This window comes from Macrosteles quadrilineatus, unplaced genomic scaffold (assembly GCF_028750875.1).
Source record: "Macrosteles quadrilineatus isolate MER2022 unplaced genomic scaffold, UCM_ALF_1.0 Scaffold_14__1_contigs__length_3811126, whole genome shotgun sequence".
NCBI lineage: Eukaryota > Metazoa > Arthropoda > Insecta > Hemiptera > Cicadellidae > Macrosteles > Macrosteles quadrilineatus.
This window is the reverse complement of record NW_026542607.1, coordinates 216,376-239,969: the sequence shown is the minus strand read 5'-3', so window position 1 is coordinate 239,969 and position 23,594 is coordinate 216,376. Positions and strand designations below refer to the sequence as shown.

The window sequence follows — 23,594 nt, the reverse complement described above, 5'->3', positions numbered from 1 at the left end:
AAACTTAACCTTACTAAATTATTTGTTTATTAAGATCTTCAAAATGGTCTAGAGAGAAATTGGGAAATTTTGTGTTTTGTGAGTCAAAAATGAGAAACCCCAATTTTTACCCCATAAAATCCCGTTTCTATGGTTCGATCATGCTGGTTCACGAACTCATTAGAGTTTATCCCACCCTACACCTTCAAGCCAAATTTCATCAAAATCGGAAAAAAATTACTCTCGAGTTATTGTATTCACGGACACATACGCCTATCTCTCTCTCTCTCTCTCTCTCTCTGTCTATATATATATACAGTGTGTAAATTAAGTCTGGCACACATTTTTTATCTTTTTTTCTATAGTAGATAGAAGAAACCAATTTGCGGGACTGATTAATAACAAATGTTAGGCACTTTTTACAAATTTTGAAAATAAAAATTCCCTCAAGGGTAAGGGTGGGTGGGGGGTAACTAAAGATTTTCAAACGACAACCCCCATCTTGTGACCCCTCATTTTAAAGGTCATTGGAAGACAAATCCAAAGATGTGTCTGAAAAAAAAATTTTTGCACCCTATCCAAGATGGCGGTTTAAAATGTACTTAGGGTTAAACCGGTAAATTAGGTATGGCACACATTTCTTATCTTTGTTAGTCTTTGTAGATAGAAGGAATTAATTTGCGGGACTGAGTAAGAACAAATGTTTGGCACTTTTTCATAATTTTGAAAAAAATTCCCCTTAAGGGTAAGGTGGGGGTGGAAGGTAACTAAAGATTTTCAAATGACAACCCCCATCTTGTGACCCCTCATTTTAAAGGTATTTGGAAGACAAATTTAATGACGTGTCTGAAAATGTTTTTTTTTGCATCCTGTCTAATATGGCGGCTTAAAATTTACTTAGGGTTGAACGGGTGAATTAAGTCTGAAACATATTAAAAAATTTTCAGACACATCGTTAAATTTGTCTTCAAAACACCTTTAAAATGAGGGGTCACAAGATGGGGGTTGTCACTTGAAAATTTTTAGTTACCCCCCACCCCCACCTTACCCTTAAGGGGAATTTTTTTTCAAAATTATGAAAAAGTGCCAAACATTTGTTCTTACTCAGTCCCGCAAATTAATTCCTTCTATCTACAAAGACTAACAAAGATAAGAAATGAGTGCCATACCTAATTTACCGGTTCAACCCTAAGTACATTTTAAACCGCCATCTTGGATAGGGTGCAAAAAAAATTTTTCAGACACATCTTTGGATTTGTCTTCCAATGACCTTTAAAATGAGGGGTCACAAGATGGGGGTTGTCATTTGAAAATTTTTAGTTACCCCCCACCCCACCTTGCCCTTAAGGGAATTTTTATTTTCAAAATGTGTAAAAAGTGCCTAACATTTGTTATTAATCAGTCCTGCAAATTGATTTCTTCTATCTACTATAGAAAAAAAGATAAAAAATGTGTGCCAGACTTAATTTACACACTGTATATATTATATATATATATATATACTAGTGTACCTGTTGCTCGAGTTCGAGCAATTGTAAAGTATTACAGGCGTTATTTTAAAACGAATAACAGTCATAGTTTCTGATGACTATACAAGAGTGGACTCAATGATTATGGAAATACTCACAATGTACATAACAGTTTGATTTAATCAACATTTCTTGTAAATATCTTATCATTGTTCAAAAGCTAATCTTGTGTTATAGTGTTTTCTACAAATGTCTCCCAATCACAGCCTCATTAGGTTGTCCATAATAACGATTATAAATTTAAAAAAAAACACTTTAAAACCACTGGGGTAGAGCCCAAGGGTCTTTTTCAAGTTTAAAGTTTCATGTAGCGTATTAATAATATGGATATTATATTGGATATTATTAATTTGTAGGGCTACTGTAATTAATATTAATAGAAGAAAAATTTTATTATTTAAAAAATAGTTTTGAACGAAAGGTGTATTTTGCCTCTGGGTACATCAAAATGAAAATTTAATTGGTCCCGGGCCTAGTGTCTTACCATGAGTGTCTTACCATGAGACATATGGTGAGTGTTGGGAAGTAGCGCGCTACAAGTAGCGACGCTACAGTAGCGCGCTACTTTTTTTGTAGCGTTAGCTGTAGCTACGCTACTTTTAAGATTTTGTAGCTTTAGCTGTAGCTAGCTACATTTTTAAAGTAGTTGTAGCGGAATTTTAGCTACTTTTCTCGCTACTAACATTTGTTTGAGATAGTGATTTTTATCATAACCTCAACCTTACGTGAAACAACCTCTTTCAAACTGAGATTTTCAAAAAAATTAGGCCTACTTTCTTGGCTTCAAACAGCTGGTTGCAGCCGTTTCATTCCCTATTACAACGTTGTGTGGACATAGAGGCCATTAAATGAGTGTTATCCACATTTTTGGCTCTCATTTCCTTAATTTACTACTCTATGATTACTGTCGGATAAAATAAAATCGCTAGATGCAGACAACGTTTAAACGGTACCGGTGACAAGAGAAGCTATTGAATTGAATGCTTGCAAGTGATTGACAGGACAGGGGAATTAGTAATCAATTTAGTTTCTTTATTATTTCGATAATGCTTCAACTTAGGGTTTAATGGAAACCAACACACCTTGAAATAATGAGAAAACTGGTCTATCAACCTTTGCTTCAGCTGTTGATTGTGGTTTATCATCACAAACCCTTCCTTGGTTAGATTACGAGGATTTTTCAAAGGTTTACTAAATTAACAAAGAGGAAATTACCTGATGAGATTTAAGATATGCCTAGACCACATGATAATTGTAATGAAAAAATCTCCATATAACATGAAACTTACATTGAAAAAATAGCATAGTTTGCTCCTGCTAACAGCTCTTGTATAGAACTGAGGCTATGGTTTAAGACGAATACAAAGTTCAATTATTATGAATATATCTGTTTAGTTCTTGCAAGAACAAACCTACTATAGCCAACTTGTTACATAGCCAAGTAGGCCTACATGTTATTTTTACTTTACAAATTTCATCATGTTTAAATTAAAAGCCGATTTCAGGATAAGTTGCTGAATACTGTTTTCTCTACCAACTATAGATTGAAGCACAATTTGCCCTATGCATAATGACAATAAAGGACGATTTCTTGACATTGAAAAGTGTTATTCGTAGAATAAGTAATTTATCACTTTAAAAGTTATAGCAATGTTGTTTTTAACATTAAAAGTAAAGAAAGGCAATAAACTCCAATTTCATTAGGCTAGGCTCTGTAACACAAAAAGTATTTTTAAATCATCTTTTTGCAGTTTTATTGGTCTTAATTGTTGATATAAAACATCTATAAATGAATCTATATTAAATTAATAAAATTAGCTTTTAAAATATAGTTGGGTTGTATGTCCTTTGAACTTAATGAAAATTACATTTTAAGATGCTTAAAAATAATGCAATATTTAAAAATAATTACTAAATATGATGGGACACCCAACTTTGGTTCTGTTGTTGTTATGTTAGGTTTATATTGCCAACAAATTAAATACAATCTAGGAATAATTTGTTTTCCAAGTAATGTTAGATACAATACTGACATTTTTTTTTATGTTTGTTCAATAAAAATGTAGTTGCAATTAATTTTACGTTTACCTAATGTGCGTGGAATAAAAATTAACGTCTTTGGAAAAGTAGCTAAAATTGTAGCTGTAGCTACATTTCATTGTAGTTGTAGTTGTAGCTAGCTACTTTTTCGGAACTGTAGCTGTAGCTGTAGCTAAGCTACTTTTTTGGAAATGTAGCAGTAGTTGTAGCCAGCTACATTTTAAAAGTAGCTTCCCTAACACTGCATATGGTAATAGCTACTTCCCTATAAGGAAGTTCACTAAAAAACAAAAACAAAAGACAAAACTGAATATTTCGAGGCACTGGCATTCAACATTGATTCAACATTGATTCAACATTGGTTCAACATCGATTCACTAGATTCTAGAAGTCTAGATTTGTAAATTTTACCAGTGAAGAACTTCCAAAATCTAGGGACTTTCAATGTTGAAAAAAGGGCCAGTGGCCTAAAAATATTCAGCTTGTCTTTTTTGTTGCTTTTGTGAAGTGGGATGCCTACAATTTTAAGGTAAGCCAGCTAATTCTATTCATTGTCTCTTTAACTCTCAGGCAATAAGCCCTTTTCCAATCAAACCTTTGTCTAGTTATATTGATACAGTAGACTCCCTCTAGTTCGGCCACCTCGGGACCGGACCACTGGCCGGACTACAAAACGGCCGGACTAACCGGATGTAGTGCATTTTACATAATCAAAATACAAATAATAGTATTGCGCAATCGTGATATGTTAACCTTGATTCAGTAATAAAAACTGTAACGTTTAAAATCACGCTTACTCAAGCAAAACAAAAATTACACAACACTGTGCGTACAGCAATAAATCACGTAAAGAACAGAACAATAGAAACTGCCTACTATATGTTGTTTCAGAACATAAGAATGTCAATAAAAACATTAAATAACTCATAAAACAGAATAAAATCATAGTAGTTAGTATTAAAGATAATAACGGCAGTCATAAAATAGATAAAGATAACAATGGATGACGTAAAACACCGCTTATTTTTTCTTCTTTGTTCTTCTATTCTTTCTTTGGTTTCTCTTCATCCACACTAGGGATGGACGAGATTGGATTTTTAGTTCGAGACGAGACGAGACAAGATTTTTTTTCTCATAAAATTTCTAGACGAGATCGAGACGGGATTTCCCTTCTCATACACAACGGGAAATGCACGTTCAAAATTTTTACCTGATTTTGTAACATTGTTAGATGACTGTTTAAATACAAAAATAATGATAATAGGCAAGAATATTTACAATATTTTATTAAAAAACATCAGCATAACATTTTTTTATTAATCACGCCTAACTTATTAAAAATGCCTACGATTAGGAAACATAGTGATATCAGTAAGGATAGAGTTCAACTTATCCTAAAATAAAATAAATCATAAAATAAAAGCAATATTAATTTTTATAATTTTTATAAAATAGTTACTTGTTTTGACTTTTTATAGTAATAAAACATTCCTCACACTGCTTACACTTAACAAAACTTTTCAAAAGTTATTTAAGTAATATTATTAAAATAATTAAAGTAATATTTACATTAAAAGAATTTATTAAATAAAAACGCCTTCGCAAAGGAAACGCAACTACAACACGCTCCGGTATTGCGGGTATTGCATGGACTTTCTGCAGGCGTTTTTAATTTTTTTTTTTTTTTTTTTTTTTTTTATTCTCGTCTCGATAAAAATCTCGGCCAAAAAAAATCTCGTCTCGTGTAACGAGAATTAAAATTTCCCGAAAATTTCCCGAAATTTCGAGACTTGACCATCCCTAATCCACACATTCAACAAGTTGCCATGGTTACTAATCACCCAATCACAAACTGTTGTGAGATAGCAAGCGCACAGCAGACAGTTGTGTAAAGAGCAGATGATTGTCAGTGCAAGCGGATAGCTTGACCTTGAAGCTAACGATGGTTATTTCTTTGTTTTGCTTTAATTTCTTTTTGTCAAATAAACCATGGTGTTTCAAAAACAATAATGGGGGATCGTACCGCATAAAAAATGGTCCAAAATATTTAATTATACACTGCATTTCAACATATTAGACTAAAGAAAAACTGTTTATGTGATTTTTGAGGTTATGTAACATAGTTCTACATAGGTAATATGCAACAATTTAGCCATAGAAGCACCCGTCAACCAAACTGACATGAATTGTTTACTTCTATGGCCGGAAACTAAACTTTTAAGTTGAATGCTGTCGAAGGTCATTCGCCCACGACGATATGACTTGTCCCCCTGAGACCAGGCCGGACTATCCGGCGGCCGATCCAACCGAAGCCGAACTAGAGGGAGTCTACTGTACTTAGAATGTAACTCATTGCAAAATGAATTTTTCTTACTTACATCGGTTGTGATCGGTCACCTCAATATCTTCCAGTAATTTGACACCGAGGTCAAGTAGGCCTACATTGCTGGCCTGAAAACAATTTATCTAATAAAATAAAATGAAAAGGCATACCTAAATTTTTATGTGTTTCCCTTAATTTGTTATTTTTTTTTTTTTACTAGGATAAAGTTTATCTGCCCCTAGGCAGAGCACTTGACATCTGCGAGTTCAATTCCAAGGTAGTCTGGGACTGCATCACAACATTATCCGTCCTGAGCAAGTGCAACACGGTAACACTCTGTTGGGTTCTTGGACACTCAGGGATAGAAGGGAACCATGTGGCTGACAAGTTGACAAACTTAGCGTCAGCCTTAGACTTTATAGAACCACGGAATTTCTGTGCAATCTTTTATGGGAATGCATGCCAGTCAGTTGAATGTCATGAGCTCAGGAGGAGCACAGGAGAAGATGGGTTAGGCTTCAGAATCACAGGTTAAGCAAGCTCACTCTCTTCTCCCTTTCCCAAACAGTCTGTTGTTCCATTATGATTTCCATTATAATTCCATTATAATTGTGTGTACTTGATCATCCCAAAGTGATGTTGGTCAACCTTTTTAAACCTAAACATGTAACATTGTTCTGTATATTAGGTTAGTTTGAACTCACCTCTGCTAGTGTGAAGCCCACAGGGGTCGGCAGTGTGGATGGGTCAGGTGAGGACGGGAATATGCTCGCATACATCGGTTTCTTGACGTGAGTGGGAGGTCGCAGAAACTCAGCTGGTGAGAGCAACATCACCTGCCCTTGCTCTGCTTTCATTGGCTGCACACATAGAAAGTGGTTCAATGATACAACTAAGTTAATAGTAAGAGCTCTGACTATGTCACTTGGAATTGTTTTGAAAATGAACAGTTCAGCTAGCTTACCTGAGGAAAATACAATACCCTTGCCGCAGCAAATCTGCAGACTAAGCAAATTTCCATTTACGAGGTTGGATTTTCAGTAAAATAATCTTTTAAAATTGCTAAGTTTATTTTCATTAACATTAATTTTAATGAGAATAACTTGGGTTTGCTGCTACAAAGATAGGCTATAAATAGTGTGTATAAAGTGTGTTTGGTTTATTGAAATGGAAATATCTTAGAATTAAAATTCCAGATGTGAGCAAAATATATTCATAAACAAGAAAAATCCAAAAGTTTATTTTTTTCTCCGCAGGTAATGAATAACATGAGAAATTTAAATGAATTTTTTTCTCTGTAACCATTAGGCTTATAACAACGCTAAATTATTTGTTTTTTAAGCACTATAAAATAGTTTAGAAACAAATAGTAAAATTAATTTTTTAACTCCGTAACCATTAGGCTTATAACAACGCTAAATTATTTGTTTTTTAAGCACTATAAAATAGTTTGGAAACAAATCGTAAAATTTTATGTTTGAGGGTCAAATATGGAAAGAGTAAACTTTTAAACCATCAAACCATATTTCTAAAGTTTGTCCATGCTGGTACATGAACTCGTTAGAATAAATCTAGGTTTACGCGTTTTAACTTAATTTCTACTAATTAGGGATGGACGGGATTGAATTTTTAGTTCGGGACGGGACGGGACGGGAATTTTATTTCCTTCCCGATTTTCGGGACGGGACGGGACGGGATTTTTTCTGTGCATAAAAAGAAAGTCTTGAGTATTGCAGTTACCAAAAAAAGACATACAAAATCAATTTTTACCGATTGTGGTACTGATCTATAAAAACCAAAAAAATGGGTAACAATATACAGGTACCTATAGAAACTTGTGACTCACGGTCACGGCGCGATCGTCGGTATGACTCGCGGTCACGGCCTGATCGACAGTATGACCCACGGTCACGGCGCGATCGTCGGTAGGACTCCACGGTCACGTCTTGATCGTCGGTATGACTCCGTGGTCACGGGGTGATCGCCGGTGTGCCTCGCGGTCACGGCACGATCGTCGGCATGACTCCGCGGTCACGGCGCGATCGTCAGTAGGACTCCACGGTCACGTCTTGATCGTCGGTATGACTCCGCGGTCACGGGGTGTTTGCCGGTATGCCTCGCGATCACGGCACGATCGTCGGCATGACTCCGCGGTCACGGCGCGATCGTCGGCATGACTCCGCGGTCACGGCGCGATCGTCGGTATGACTCGCGGTTACGGTGCAATCGTTGGTCCAATAATCACGGTCACAGCGCAATCTTCGTTATGACTCGCGGTCACGTTGCGATCGTCGGTATGACTCCACGGTCACGTCGTGATCGTCGGTATGACTCCGCGGTCACGGGGTGATCGCCGGTATGACTCGCGGTCACGGCGCGATCGTCGGTAGGACTCCACGGTCACGTCGTGATCGTCGGTATGACTCCGCGGTCACGGCGCGATCGTCGGTAGGACTCCGCGGTCACGGCGCGATCGTCGAAATGACTTCGTCTCCTGCGTTCGCGGATCTATCGCTCGCAATAGCGGCGTCATCGGCACTCGCGAAGCGGCAAAATCGCCGACGATCGGACCAAATCCCGTCCCGAAAAATTCCCGAATCAAATGTAATCCCGTCCCGATAATCGGGAATATTTTTTTCCCGAAAAATTCCCGAAATTTCGGGACCCGTCCATCCCTACTACTAATCCTATGATTTTTACTCTGGTTATCATGATTGTATATTTGGACTCTAGGGAAATCACAACAGTTCCGAGTCTAGGTCTTAATGTGCCACCTAAGGTAATAGTTACTTCCCTTGGAAAATTCGATAATCTGGGTTTGAACAATGGTATCACTTACCTTTAATTGGTTGTACAACCCAACACTCTTAACACCGTTGCTACCTGTTGGACAGTTTTGTGCTTTTTTCAGCAGTTCAAGCAAAGCTGCTGATGATCCGGTTACATCTCCGTTGGTCTGAAATTCACAAAAATAGTACTACAAAAACATCTCATAAGAGGAAAAGTGATCTACTTAAAGTGGAACATAGATAGTCCTGGAAAAGGGAGAGCTCAAGTACAGCAGATTAAGTATTGTGACAGCCGGCAAGAATTATAATTAGGTGGCTTGGTCATGTAAGAAGGCATGAGGGGGGAAAACGTAACAATAACAATATGGGCAGGTCAACCAGAAACACCAAGATCAAATGACCAAGTGGTTGGTGTTAAGATACTTACAGAAGTTAACATGGTGGAGGGATACAAGAAGGATACAATGATCTTGTAGAGGCCAAAAATCAACTTGGATCCAAGAGACTAAATGAGTAAATAAACAACATTTTAATATTACTCTAAGTAGTCTACACATTATTAACTAAATAATTTTAGGAAGAGCTTAAAGCTTGTTTCAATTGATAATAAATTCCTTTTATAAAGTCAGATCTCTATCATATTGTTTTTATATTTTATGGGTGTAAATATGGCCCTATGTACGAGTATAAATTGTGTTGACAATATCATATTCGACTCCCCCTAGTTCCGCTGCCTCAGATGGTCAGCCGGTCTCAGGGGGATGAGTCCCATTGTCATAGGTGAATGATCTTCAACAGGATTTGAATGTTTAGTTTTCAAACGTAGAAGTAAACAATTTATGTCAGTTTATATGGCTTCCATGTGATCAGTTGCGCTTGAAATACTTATGACTCTTATACAAAACCATTATTTATTCAACAGAAACATGCTTTGAGATTATTTTCATATAAAAATAGATTTGAACCTTCAAAACCTCTTTTCATTCAGCACAAAATCTTTCCTTTAAAATATTTGTATGTTTTTAAAGCTTTGAATCTCTTTAGTTCAGTTTACAAGAAAATACCCAGGAATGAAAATGAATATATACTTAAGCTCAGAAATCCTAACCAGTTTTTAGTTTCCAAGCCCAAAAACACCTTTTTTACAAAAACATTTGGTTTTATAGTACTAAAATTTTTTAAGAAACTCCCTGAAAATGTACAAATGTTAATAATCAACAAAAAGTGTTTTTAAATAAGGTAAAGAAATGGCTTTCACAATTGGAAGATATTGATGAATTATTTATATTATTAAATTAGAATCTTTAATGAGAATCTTATTTTGTATTTTTAGCAGTTAAGGACACACTTTGGCGGGCTATGCCACTCAGGGTCTATACATTGTATGTAATGTGCTATTGGGTTGGGGCTATCAGCCACCTGGTGGCACTAGTGCAGTGCGTGGTTTCGAGTTATCAAACCAGAGATAACAAACATGATAGATAAGAATCAAACATAAGTGGCAGGTTTTTTGTATAATAATTTGTCTTTCTCATTTATTGTTTTTAGGTCTAGATTTCAAATGAGACCATTGTGTTTTTTACTAGTATTGTTTTTATATCTATCTGATCGCTCTGTGTATACATTAAATTTGTAAATAAATTTACAAAAGGTCACTTTTATTGTACATACAGTATGGTTGTTTTTGTGCTTCAGATCACTGTAACTTGTCTTTTGTCAGCCTGGTGATAACAACGGACATTTTATTTCATTTCAAGTCTATTTTTATTATAACCAAGTTGTTTTTTTTTTGTTTTACTTCAAGTGAAAATTAATGTACAATAATTGTGAAAGATGTACAATGTATTGTAAGTTCTTTGAGAAAATAAATATATATTCTATTCTATTCTAAATGGTTGTAAAAACAGTGCAATTCGATCTGTGCTTCAGAATATGTTTTTTTTTTACTGTACAGTATTACATGGTTTTCAGGGTTGAACATTGCACGTGATTAAATGTGAGTATGCAGGTTTACAGTAAACCTGAATGCCAGGTCTTTTATTCCATAGTCACAAACATATGTTATAGTTTTTCACTAATTTTAGAAGACATTTTGTTAACAGTAACTGTTAACAAAATGTCTTCTAAAATTAGTGAAAAACGTTAACATATGTTTGTGACAACGGAATAAAAGACCTGGCATTCTAGAGCATCTTGATAGGGACAAATTAGTCCAGTGTTGCAAAAACTTAAGTGGAAACAACACGACAATTCAAGATGTCAAAAGCTAAGTTTGGTAAAACAAAAAAGTATTAAAATAATGTTAGGCTATTTGTTGATTTTTAAGCGTTGGTAATTAATTTAATACGGTTATTTTAACCTTTGGTAACACGTCCGGTACCGAGTGCCTGTGTGGCTGAACTAGAGGGAGTCTACTCTATTGCAATTTATAAACTGTTTATTAACCTTCATATTTTAATAGACTCAAGTTAACTACACAATTTCTACTTACAAGCCTGCAGGAAATCAAAAATTTATCACACAACATTTTTTGGAGAAAGGAATTACCTTCGTTTTATTTCCAGGAATTTTCACTTCCTGATTGGCTTTTGGTTGGCAAGACTTTGGCTTGCCTTTTTTCACATTTGCTCCTTGTTCAGCAGACTCTGGCACTAAGATTGGTTTTTCATATCCGTACATTAAAACCTGAAACACACAAGTCGAGTTTAGTTAGTCAAACTATGATTATCATAAATGACTTAAAATTGTAATAAGAAGCAAAACAGGTCCTGCATGCCATTTTTATTAAGCTTACTATACCTCCCGCAAAGATTCATGGTGGCTGAAGGATTAGGACGGTCGGGTGGTGTCCCAGCCCCTAAATTAGCCCTCACTCGGCTGCTCTGGAGTTTGACAATGAGTCACCCACTAGGCTCAATGCATAGTTGGTAAAATGTTTGTATATCACCAAAATGTTTATTAAATAATGTCATTTTTGTAACCTGCATCAAATGACAAGAACATTGAGCCCAAACACGAAATAATTGCAATGATATTAAGCATACCATGACACGAAAACTGTCTACTATTTTAAAACCAAAAGTATACTTAATATCGTCGCAATTATTTCGTGTTTGGGCTCAATGATCTTGTTATTTGACGCAGGTTATAAAACTGGCGTTATTTAATACACTTTATGGTGATATACAAAAATTTTTCCAACTATGCATTGAGCCTAGTGGGTGACTCATGGTCAAAACCCAGAGCAGTCGAGCGAGGGCTAAAATAGGGGCTGGGACACCACTCGATTGTCCTAATCCCTCAGCCGCTACGAATCTTTGCGGAAGGTATAATACTGTAAACTTCCACCCAAGCCGGACACTGTTTTCTAAGATGGGCCCTCCTACCAGATAAGACACCCATTAACAAGCTAAATCTGGATTGCACGTGCATGGAACTCATCCCGCAATAGAAAGATCTCAACGCTACACTCCAGTGCAACACCATAGCCAACTGAGCTACCATGCCACTGTCAGCGGAACGGCTCGATTGCCAGTATAAGCACACGACACTAGCTCTTGTGGGTTAGCAGTTCCACTATTTCACCGAGAAATCCAGTGAGATACTCTTGTGATTTGTCTTCGATGGGATGATGTCTACCAGTACTTCATTCCATAGTCAAAGATTTAATTCACAAATCACCTTGACTGTATCCAGTTTCTTGACGAGCTCAAGTACTGAAGAACAGTTGTAGTTGTGAGGTCGCAGGGCGTGGCCGTATTTGAACAGGTACTCACACGCCAACCCATCGACATACAGACCCGGCGGGTGTTTGGCCACCACAAGAGACTTGACCCGACCAGACAACACCCGCAATCTCTCTGGGTGAGTCAGAGACACCTGGCGACCCGTCTCTTTATCTTCCTCAATCTGCAAATTCAAAATGTTCAGTTGTATATTAAGAATGAAGGCAAGATAATACCTCACAAGAGAAAGTAGTTCCGGGCAGTTGATTAAACACTAAGAGTTCAGAGAACAATTATAGTTGTGAACAAGCTTATACACATAGGGGCCTCGAATCGGCTATTGTCCACAGATTCGGGTGCTGATCCCTTAATACTCCCGGCTCGACTCAACTTTAATTTAAGGCCCAATAGCAACTTGTCTAGTATTACAAATAAAAATAAAACAAAGCAATATTGTGGTTTCCCTAAAACTTATGGCTGTTTTGAAAACAAATTTTATATAGATTGGTTAACATTTACATATTATTTTACTCCCTAATTTACTGTGGATAAAAATATATAGAAGTGGCTGATTTATGTTAAATTTAGTACCAAACAAACAGAAAGATTTTACAAATATAGAATTCACAATATTGCAAGCAATTATCCAATATTTGGTTTGGTACACACATATTCTAGTTGAAAATCTTGGAAAAGATTGTTGTCCTTATTAAATTAATGGTTTTGCAGATGAAATTTATTCTTATATCTACTTGTCAAATGGACGTCTACTTCTTCTAATTTCCAAAGTATTACTTCTGTAGATTTTACATAATGTTCTTTTGGTTAATTAAACCGGTCATTTCTCAATTTCTAGTGACAATTTTTACAACACAGCAAGAAAACTTACTGTTACAGTTTTTGGAATGGCTTCAAAAAGTTCTGCCAACTTGGAGAATCCGTAATCTGAGAGTTTGCACTGAGTTCCGAAATGTTTATGGTAAGCCGGACAGAACTTTGCAAAGTCCATCTTGAAGTTGGCTTCCTTGCTCAGCAGTTCTATAATCTGAACAGAAAAAAAATACAGTAAAAAAACCAGTCATGTACTTTTTTAACAGTTACTAGTTGGTTGATCTTATATTGATTAAATTTGGTATAAACTTGTAAACCTACGTTTATTAGAATAAGTTTGCAGACCAGTATGATTGGACTATGGGAATAGAATTTTATAGTTGGTTTCATAATTTAAAAATTTGATTTTTCATTTTTAACAGACCAAAACATAAAACTGGGTTTGTTAAAAATTTGAAATCCATTCTTTTATTAATGAAACTCCCTATAAAACCCCATCGTTGTAGTCTGGTCAAGCTAATTCGAATTGAACAAAATTTGATAGTACTCAAATTATCTTGGACACATATATTTGAATTTGAACTAGGGGTCTGCATCTGAGATAAACTAATGATTGATATGGGTCGATGTAAACTTTGCAAATGAAAATACAATAATCTTACTCTGTGCTAATCCAATTTTTAGTTTCAGAAAAGCTTGGCAAGAGTTGTATCTGTCTTATATTTAGTTTTGAAGCTGATAAAACAGATGCTCTTTGCCATTTTTCCATCATAACCTCCGGTTTTTCATTGTCGTCTGTTGAATGTGAACAGCTGGAAACTACACTGGATTCGTACTGAATGCATTGATATGTTTTTAAAGGATTGTGTTGGAAATAATTTACCAGTTGTGAAAAATGTCTGGTAAAATTGTTGCTTCCAACACATTTATTCCTGAAAACTCTTAAACTAATTTTAAAACCACTTTATCATGGCTATTCAGAGTATCTCAGAGTAAAATACGTAAAACCTATTATTTTAACCGTGTTGAAATTTGATTTACACAATCCTCTTAGGAGTAAAAGGTTTTAATAATGTGTGGCATAGCAACTGTGGTTAGAAATCCACGAATATAAGATACTATGCGTTTTCATAATATCCCGTCAATGTATTAAAATTTAAAATAATGGTTTCAATACAATTCTGAGAAAAAACCCGCAAAATTACTGGTAGCTGCGTACCGTACTGATTTTTGTACCGACCAAATTTTGGTTCAGATTTTCAGACGACCCCAAATTTGAACGGGTGGTGTTTTCGCCTCAGGGGACCTCAAAACAAAAGTAATTTCCCTACGGAAAATTCGCTAAAATATGAAATTCATCAACATTTACATGTATTGTCACACCAGATTTAAGTTACCTGTGTAACCAACAGCTCCAGTCGCCTGGACTGCTCCCCAGTACGCTGTGATGTAGAAGGCAGTGATATTGATTCTCCTGTCACTACTGCAATGTTGGCAGGTACAAAGCCCAGCAGATCCTCCAGGTAGCATAAACCGTAATCTTTGGGCTCCACTGTACGTCCTGTGGACATTTGTAAAGATTTGTAGCAAAACCTCACGGATAGAGCTCAACAGTAACAAGGCTCAGAGCTCCCATACAACGGGAATTTTCTCTTTTTAGAACCAATTTTAAGAAACAAAGTTTATAGGCCCTAATTAATATTTAAGTTAACTATGCAAAATTGTTGTTACAGCAAGTTTGGTGATATTTAACAATGTTACAATAAAATATAATGAAGTACAGTATACCTCCAATCATCCCAATCAATTAGGCCTGTACTACATTGAGATAATCCGATTGTTATCATTATTCAGGGTATTTTACATAAAATAGGTCGAGTCAAGCCAATTGTTTACTATTGCGACAATTTTGTGATCATATTTAGCAAAGATTACACCGTGATTGTGGTGGTTATGACCACGGGAGAAAATGATGGTGTCAGGTCTACAAGACTGAGGCACACATTTAAGATTTTGCCATGATTGCGGAAGATGATAATTAAGTCTAAACAAGACCACGGAAGATGTTTAAGATTTTGTTGCGATTGCAGGAAATATGTCGAGTTTCCATGACCGAGCGAGACAATGATGTCTACACGACCGTGTGTTATATTTGACAGCAGAAGACGAGATAATGGTGTTTACATGACTGCTGAAAACGATAATGATATCAACAAAAAAGCGGAAGATAAGCAGGATTTTGCTGCAATTGCAAAAAACAATGAAGACGTTTCTGTCAATGTGGGAGACGATGATGATGGCTACACAGAGGTTTTGGATTTTGCTGCTATCACAGCATTTCCCTTCTTTAATAATGACTTATTGCTGTGTTTACTGTGTTTAAAGTTTTTCATATTTTTCTTTCTGCAAGTGATTTGGATAATTGGAGTCCTCATGTATTCACACAAACTACTAGACACACTGTTATTAGTTGACAGAACAGTTCTCAATTACATTAAATTGGTTAAGAGCACAACATCCAGTTACCTCTAACCTAACTTATCAAGCTCTGTCTAAAGGGAAAAAAATACATAGGTAGATATTCAAATTAAAATTAAAAATTTACGATAAATTATGAAAACCCAAGATACATTATAAAATGGGGTGGATATTCGATTATATGCAGTACCCAACTCAAATGGCAATTTGACATTTACCCAAAAGATCGTTGATATCCGAAAGAGCTGAAGATACACTATGTAAAAAAAGATAAAGTTAATTGTAGAAAAAGACCACACACTTTACTCTTCACTAAAAATTTGTAAATACAGATTTAGATTTGTATCTTATGCCATTTAACCATATACTTGAGCGTATAGAGGAGATGTACTATACCTAAAGTTGTGAACCACATCTGAGGCAGTTCACGGACAGTTATTTGTCCACTTGGTGTAGACAACAGCACTTGAGACAAGTCAGAGGTGAAGCGCTGCACTTGAGCGCGGTGAGTCAGCGTCAACACTCTGTCTGTCTTTTCTCCCAACACCTGTACACAGAACATGACTAAGTAAAAACAATTTAAGGAATCCGCTAGTTTTTTTAGGAATATAAAAACATACATTATGTGGTGTCAAAACATTTTCCATAGTCTTTTATTAATGTTAAAATATAGACTCATGATTATAGGTGTATCAACAGTAATAATCAAGTGGGTTAGGATCAAATACTTTATATATATTTTTATTTAAAGAAATACAAAGAAAGTATTCTAGAGTATAATATTGTATTCTAGAGTGAATTTAGGCTACATTATTATCACATTCACAATTTTTTTATCACTGGCCCCCAAAGCAGAACAACGAGCGACGCTGCGACATTGTCGCGGACACGAAACGCCGAGAAACGCGGGCCTGCGGACACATTTACGGAGTCATAACGACGATCGCGCCGTGGCCGCGATTATTGGACCGACGATCGCACCGTGACCGCGAGTCATAACGACGATCGGGCTGTGACCGCGGAGTCATACCGACAGTCACGCCGTGACCGCGGAGTCATAACGACGTGTCCGCGGAGTCCTACCGACGATCGCGCCGTGACCGCGGAGTCCTACCGACGATCGCGCCGTGACCGCAGAATCCTACCGACGATCGCGCCGTGACCGCGAGTCATACCGACGATCGCGCCGTGACCGCGGAGTCCTACCGACGATCGCGCCGTGACCGCAGAATCCTACCGACGATCGCGCCGTGACCGCGGAGTCATACTGACGATCATGCCGTGATGGCGGAGTCATGCTGACGATCGAGCCGTGACCGCGAGTCATACCGACGATCGCGCCGTGACCGCGAGTCATGACGACGATCGCACCGTGACCGTGGAGTCATACCGACGATAACCCCGTGACCGCGGAGTCATACCGACGATCGCGCCGTGACCGCGAGTCATGACGACGATCGCACCGTGACCGTGGAGTCATACCGACGATAACCCCGTGACCGCGGAGTCATACCGACGATCGCGCCGTGACCGCGAGTCATGACGACGATCGCGCCGTGACCGTGAGTTCTACAGACGATCAGCCCGTGACCCGCGAGTCACAAGTTTCTATAGGTACCTGTAAATTGTTACCCATTTTTTGGTTTGTATAGATCAGTGCCACAAATGGTAAAAATTGATTTCGTATGTCTTTTTTGGTAACTGCAATACAGTACTTTTTTTATGCACAGAAAAAAATCCTGTCCCATCCCGTCCCGAATATCGGGAATGAAATAAAAATCCCGTCCCGTCCCGAACTAAAATTTCAATCCCGTCCATCCCTAGTGTGTTTATATAAAGAAACTATAGTACATTTAAAGTTTTACTTCTGAAGACCTTGTTAACACTTGTTAAGGTATGTGTATATATATACGTATTTAAAAAAAAGTAAATTTAAATAACCTGATTATTCCTACCCCTTAATAGTTTTTTAGTTTTTTGTTTTAAAAGTAGGCTATACAAGTTATTGAAATTTACTTATTTTTTTTAACTATATTACTAGTAGCCCTAAAGATTGAATATATATATATATTATATACCGGTATATAAGTCATTATTTAGCTTTTTAGTTTTAGCGCTTGCGGACACATTTTGAGGTTTTCACAGGCCGTTGCAGACACGTAGGAACCATTCTGCTTTGGGGTCACTGGCTTGGAACATTAACATTTATTCAACTTGATGAACAGGTATTCTCTGTATCAACTTGTGTTATTTATTTTATCTTTATAAAAACAATAATGTGTTGAGTTTAGATTGTCATATTCTTAAATCATACTTGAAATGATTGAAATGCCAATCACGAAGTTAGGTTCAAGGATGAAATAAAGCACAAATAATTTATTTGTCTTTGAAAGGGCTATTTCTAGGTTCAATGACTTCAATTAAAATATATTGATTAATATTAAACCAGACTCGTATAGGCTAATTAAATATTTGTTCAATCATTCATCATTCAAACTTTCCAATATTTAAGGAGGAAACAATAATAAGTCTCTGTCACAAAGTTACACAAAAACCAACCTGAATTGTGTGAGAAAGTTTGTCAACCAGCTGTACCAATTTGGTACATCCGTAGTCAGAAAGTTTGCATGGCTTCCCATAGGCTTTGTGGTATACAGCAATCACATTGTCAAACGCAATCTGGCACCTTGGCTGATTCTTCAACAGGTTTTGAAGATCTTTGGACAACTGGAGCAAAGGCTCTTCCATCACCGGTGGATCTGAAAAGTTCTCAGATTGTTAGCTCATTAAAAAATTATAAATAATACGGTAGTAAGGTTGACTATAATCATCACAATGGGAGATTGGTATATTACATAATACAGGATGAGGCATTGAAACGGCACAATTTCGGGTTCAGATGACGAAGGGTTATAAGAATACAGGGGAAACTACCTTAAGCTTCTAGACAAGTGGAAATTTTAGTAGCCATGGAGCAATGGACAAGTGCACAAAATGTGTTTGCTGTAAAGGCATATTACAAAAATGCAGATAGTGTGGTTTAGAAGTGCTCAACGCCCTTTCCGTTGAGAGTTCAGTCTACCCCCACGGGCTGAAAGACATCCTCCTTTGGGTAAATAACTTTGAAGCCACTGCTAGCACCACAAAGCCCTACAAAACTATTTCAGACGTTTTGCAGATGCTACAAGACGTCAAGGGTGGGTTTATCTTGAGCCCATTGGGTTTATCTTGAACCCATTTTTATTGAGATTTTTTAAATTTAGTTTTTAGGGTAAAAGATTCATTTCCACTCATATACTTAAGATTTATGTAAAAAAATATCTTTTTTTCTAAGAGAATTATTTGTGATTTTTCAAAAATCGTGCCATAAAACGTTTTACTGCCTCACACTGTATATTAGTAACCCTATTTACTGCCGGACTATAACATTCATTATATTGAATTAAGTTGGAACCGAATAAATTCTTGTTTCTTAAGTACAATTTAGTTTATACTTAGAACAATATAAAATTTCTTGAGCACATGATTTCCATACACATTTTTTCACAGATTAGAGACTAATTTAAGAATTAACTACTGAGTACGTGGGAAATAGCCTAGTACACTACTGACTCCAGAAATCCTCCTGACCTCTATAGTAAGATAACACCAAACATCCGTCTCCGCTAGATTTAATAACATGTTGTTTAAATGTGTTGGTTTGAATACATTAAATAAATATCCTCCGTTTTGAGTTTGCACATTGTTTAATATATCAGGGTCTAGCTCTTGTCAAAATTGTGGCTACATCCGGCAAAACTAAAGATTACTCTAGGTTTAAACTTGACATGAAGTTTTTTTTTTGTTTTTTTCAATCTACCTACATAATTTTCTACATAAGAAAAAATGTCAAGATTATGTTTTGTGGGTATCTGTGGTAAAAGTTTGAAAAGCAGTCTGTCAGTTACTCACCCGAGAAGGTAGGGGACACGTTGGTCGCCAGCCGGAGATATTTGCCACTGGAGGACTTAACCACCTCCACGCTACACACACAGGTCACCAAGTGTTCTAAGGTTACACTCCTGGAGTCTGATGCCATCATCTCAAACTGTGCCTCATAACAATCCCGTAGACTGCAACACAGGGAGAACTTTTAGTGGAGAAACTTTCTGTTGGCTACTTCGGCTTACAATTAGTAAAACTATTCCTTACCCTAGATCAGAGGCGGTTCCAGGGGGGAGATATAGGGACTAAACCCCCCCCCCCTCATTGATTAGACCCTGAAAAATAAATGTCAACATACATTTCGTCCTAAAAACGTCACATAACAAAGGTTTTTGATCCAGTTCTAGTTTTAAAATGGCTTTAAAATCCAAATTTTGTGACACCTGGACCCCCCATCTTTTTTTTAAGTATGTGGATACCTCCCCAAAGGTCCCCTCCTTGACAAGCTCCTAGCAACAGCACTGATTTTGAAAACATACCATTTGTCATTTCAATTAGTGATGCTATGACAAAAGATACTAATAGGTACAGCACAACCAGAACTTTAAACGAGGTTCCGTTCCCCTACAAAAAAAATCCCAGTGGTGTTAAATAATAAATTAACCTACCTGGAGAGGGGTATTCTGTTATTGTGAGACGTAACCAACGCCATGATTCTGGTGGAGAAATCACTTAGACGGACAGTGACACTGGCCAATGAGCAGTCTTTACTCTGTACACCACTGTGTATCCAGCATCTGGCTGGTTCTGACGCATCCTGTACATAGGCAAAGAGGTACAGCTTAGTTTCATGCCCAGAATAAAACAAAACTCATTATTGGAAGTTTAGCAATGTAGCGATCCCTCGAAACCTATGATGAATTTGGTATTGAGGAATGGTTAATTTTCAATGTTTCAGGATTTTGTATCAAAACGCGTTCTGGAATCTGTATAGCGTTCATTTAAATGATGATCATCTTATCGTGACTAAGAGTACTCCAAAGTTGCAATCTTTAGTGAATTCCCTGACTTTCTCTCACCTTCCCTGACTGTTTTCTGTTAATTTCCCTGTCCACGGCATATTTTAGGTAGGTACTGCAAGTTTGCTTATATTATCATGAGTAAAAAAAAACAATTATTAATTGAATGCAAGCTCTACTACCCCTATAGCCACACTTACGCCTTCTTTTTATTAATACAATACCAAATAAGAAAATAAATTCTAAATACTTACAGTTCTAAACAAAACAAAAATTAAATTAACCGCACGTTTTTCAGTATTTTAGTAATCTCTACCGGAAGCATCTAATTCATTTCAACATAGCTAATCAAGCAAAAAATTAATGCGATCTAATAAGATTTTGGTAAATTTCCCTGGTATTACGTTATTTTCATAAATTTCCCCTTACTTGCGGCATTTTTTTTTTTTTACTTTCCCTGACCTTCCCTGACCCTATACCTGTTTCCCTGACTTTCCAGGTCCGTGGGAACCCTGTTCCTTTGCAATCTTCATAATATTAATTATTAGGGAGCTGCAGGACGCAAGTCCCCGAAATCTTTGAGTTGGACAAGACCATATGTTTACCAGAGATCAGTTCAGGCTGGAATTACCTTGAATACCTGCAGGTACCTCGAGGTACCTCCAGGTATTTCCAGGCTCGAGGTACCTGGAGGATTTGGAGGTACCAAATCTCGGGTAGAGAATGGCTTTGGGTAAGACAATGTATATTAGAGTTGTGTGAGCGGCACCGTTTTTAATCCCAGAAACAATTGTGCGATAGAAAATTTACAACTTTGCCATTCTTGCAGAAACGTTCAAATTTTTAGATTTATCACAAGAGAATATGTACAATATTTTTAAAAGGCAATTGTAGAATAGCAGTTTAAACAACCAAATTTTAGCCTGGCCTGATTTTGAACCCGAGACCTAAAGGTCAACATTGTTTACCCTAGCCAAAGCAAAAATGTTGTGACTGAAGACCCCTAAATAATACAAGATTCCGGTCTCAAACTTATTTTGCTAGGAAATATCAGCCTCGCCAAGTCTACTCACAGAGGAAGATGCAGGAGATGGAGAGCTTACTGGGTGTCCGTTAGTCATGGTGTCAATAGGGTGGAAGAAATACTTGTCATTTCTCCTTGGGAGGTTGACAATGGGCGGAGGTGGGATGGTAGTGTTCACCTTCACCACGGGAACAACCTTCTTGTCCTACCAGAGGAAGATAATTAAGACAATGGCAATGACATAGTACTCACACTAAAAAGTCTGAATTGCTTATATTCTTACCAATAGAATGAATAGTTTACAAATTACCAATTAAGATTGGAGTGCAGCCTAAATTAATTTGACCAAATATGAATGACGGATAAGTATAGCCTAGTGGTGTGTGATGCTTTGTGTGCTTGTTTAGCTATTATAGAACACATAGACATTATTTACTACTCCTTAAGAACCCAAATTAAGGGGGAAAATACAATATTCAAATAACAGTACGTTAACCACTGGGAAACATTATTAAATTATTTTCTAATATAATGTGTTTGAGATTACTAAAACATTTCATTTTATGAGCACGCTAAAAAGGTAGACAAAGGTAAAACCTATTTTTAGTAAAATGAAAACAACAAATTAGAAAACTAACATAATAACCAAGCTTATATACATAAATTTGGTTTTCAACCAAAACCAATGCAAGACAAAAAACATAAGGTAGGATTAGCATACACAAAAAAACACAATTTTGAACACTTACCAAATTGCTGGTGCTGTTTCTAAGCCAGTTTTCAAAAGTTGCGTTTGACTCTTTTTCTCTCTCTTCTCGGTCAGGATCAAAATCTAGCATGGAATCTAGCGAATGCCTTCCATTAGAGTATCCTGTATAAAACATTCTTATATTAGAAAAGTTTTTAATATGTGTTGTCTTACATTACAATTATTAATGATTAATGCATTGCACACCCCTAGATAAAAAGCTGACTTATCACTCAACGTAATAGAAATTTTCTCAATGAGAAAGTAACTATTTTAAACTAGACTTCATGTAAAAACCGTGGTTTGAGACCAATGCACTTTAAGAAAATTTCACCATTAAGTCATTTTATGGTAGGATGTAACTCAATTCGAGCTTGAGAAGGAGAATTATATTAAAAGACTATATTTTACCATCTTTAATTTTCACACCTTTTATTCCATATGTAATGTTGTTTATTCAGAAGTGAAATTTAAGTAAAAAACTGCGATGAAAATATTCAACCTTTTAAAAACAGAATATTTACCTTCATTTGTCCTAGGCTCATAAGCAGGAAAATTACTTCCACTGTTCTGTTTGCCTGGGTACGATGAAGCAACTGGAAGTCCATTCTAAAAAAAAATTAAATTAAAACTACTATGTGGAATTTACCGTTTTAAAATCCTGGAAAACTCTGTTAACATTATAGAGACGTCAATGATGATCAGTGTAACGAGTTTTGTTTGTAATTTATTTTCATATGATTGCAAGTGATGATCTTGGTCAGTAGGAGAGCTACCAACTAACCTCCGTTCATAAAATTTAGGCGGTTTTAGGGTACAAAATCCATCCCCTCACTTGATCCTACCTTTAAAACAATAGGTCAACAGCTGATGTTTACCAAAACATCTATCAGCAGCTAAATATATTTTAAGCAAAAAAGGTAGTGGGGGAACTTCTCATACCTCCTAAATTTTGTGAAAAGACTATAGTTGGTGATGGCCAAACCCAGAAATTAGCATTTCAGAACAAAAACCATATTTTGAAAAATCAAATCCTGCATATCGATTCCTAAAAGCAAAACTTTTACTAACTTTTTTATTAATAGGTCTACTTAATTTAACCCTTCCCGGACGGGCGAAATCGTGTCATTAAACGGGAAAAAATTATAGGAAAAAATAAAAATTAATTTTCCTTATTTGTGTATT

At 36.4% G+C, this 23,594-nt stretch overlaps 1 protein-coding gene across 1 annotated transcript in view; it reads right to left on the bottom strand.

Moving 5' to 3' along the window:
* The window catches only part of LOC129005007 (meiosis regulator and mRNA stability factor 1-like), a 47,741-nt gene that overhangs the window by 1,760 nt on the left and 22,387 nt on the right, over nt 1-23,594 (bottom strand). The window contains exons 11-24 of the mRNA XM_054433753.1: nt 22,934-23,018; nt 22,411-22,532; nt 21,711-21,866; nt 20,287-20,435; nt 19,646-19,806; nt 18,254-18,453; nt 16,091-16,241; nt 14,614-14,777; nt 13,275-13,430; nt 12,342-12,569; nt 11,208-11,345; nt 8,711-8,827; nt 6,576-6,731; nt 5,927-5,999 (exon numbers count right to left, since the gene is read on the bottom strand). Of these exons, the coding sequence (XP_054289728.1) occupies nt 5,927-5,999; nt 6,576-6,731; nt 8,711-8,827; nt 11,208-11,345; nt 12,342-12,569; nt 13,275-13,430; nt 14,614-14,777; nt 16,091-16,241; nt 18,254-18,453; nt 19,646-19,806; nt 20,287-20,435; nt 21,711-21,866; nt 22,411-22,532; nt 22,934-23,018 (2,056 nt within the window). The remainder of the gene's footprint in view (nt 1-5,926; nt 6,000-6,575; nt 6,732-8,710; nt 8,828-11,207; nt 11,346-12,341; nt 12,570-13,274; nt 13,431-14,613; nt 14,778-16,090; nt 16,242-18,253; nt 18,454-19,645; nt 19,807-20,286; nt 20,436-21,710; nt 21,867-22,410; nt 22,533-22,933; nt 23,019-23,594) is intronic.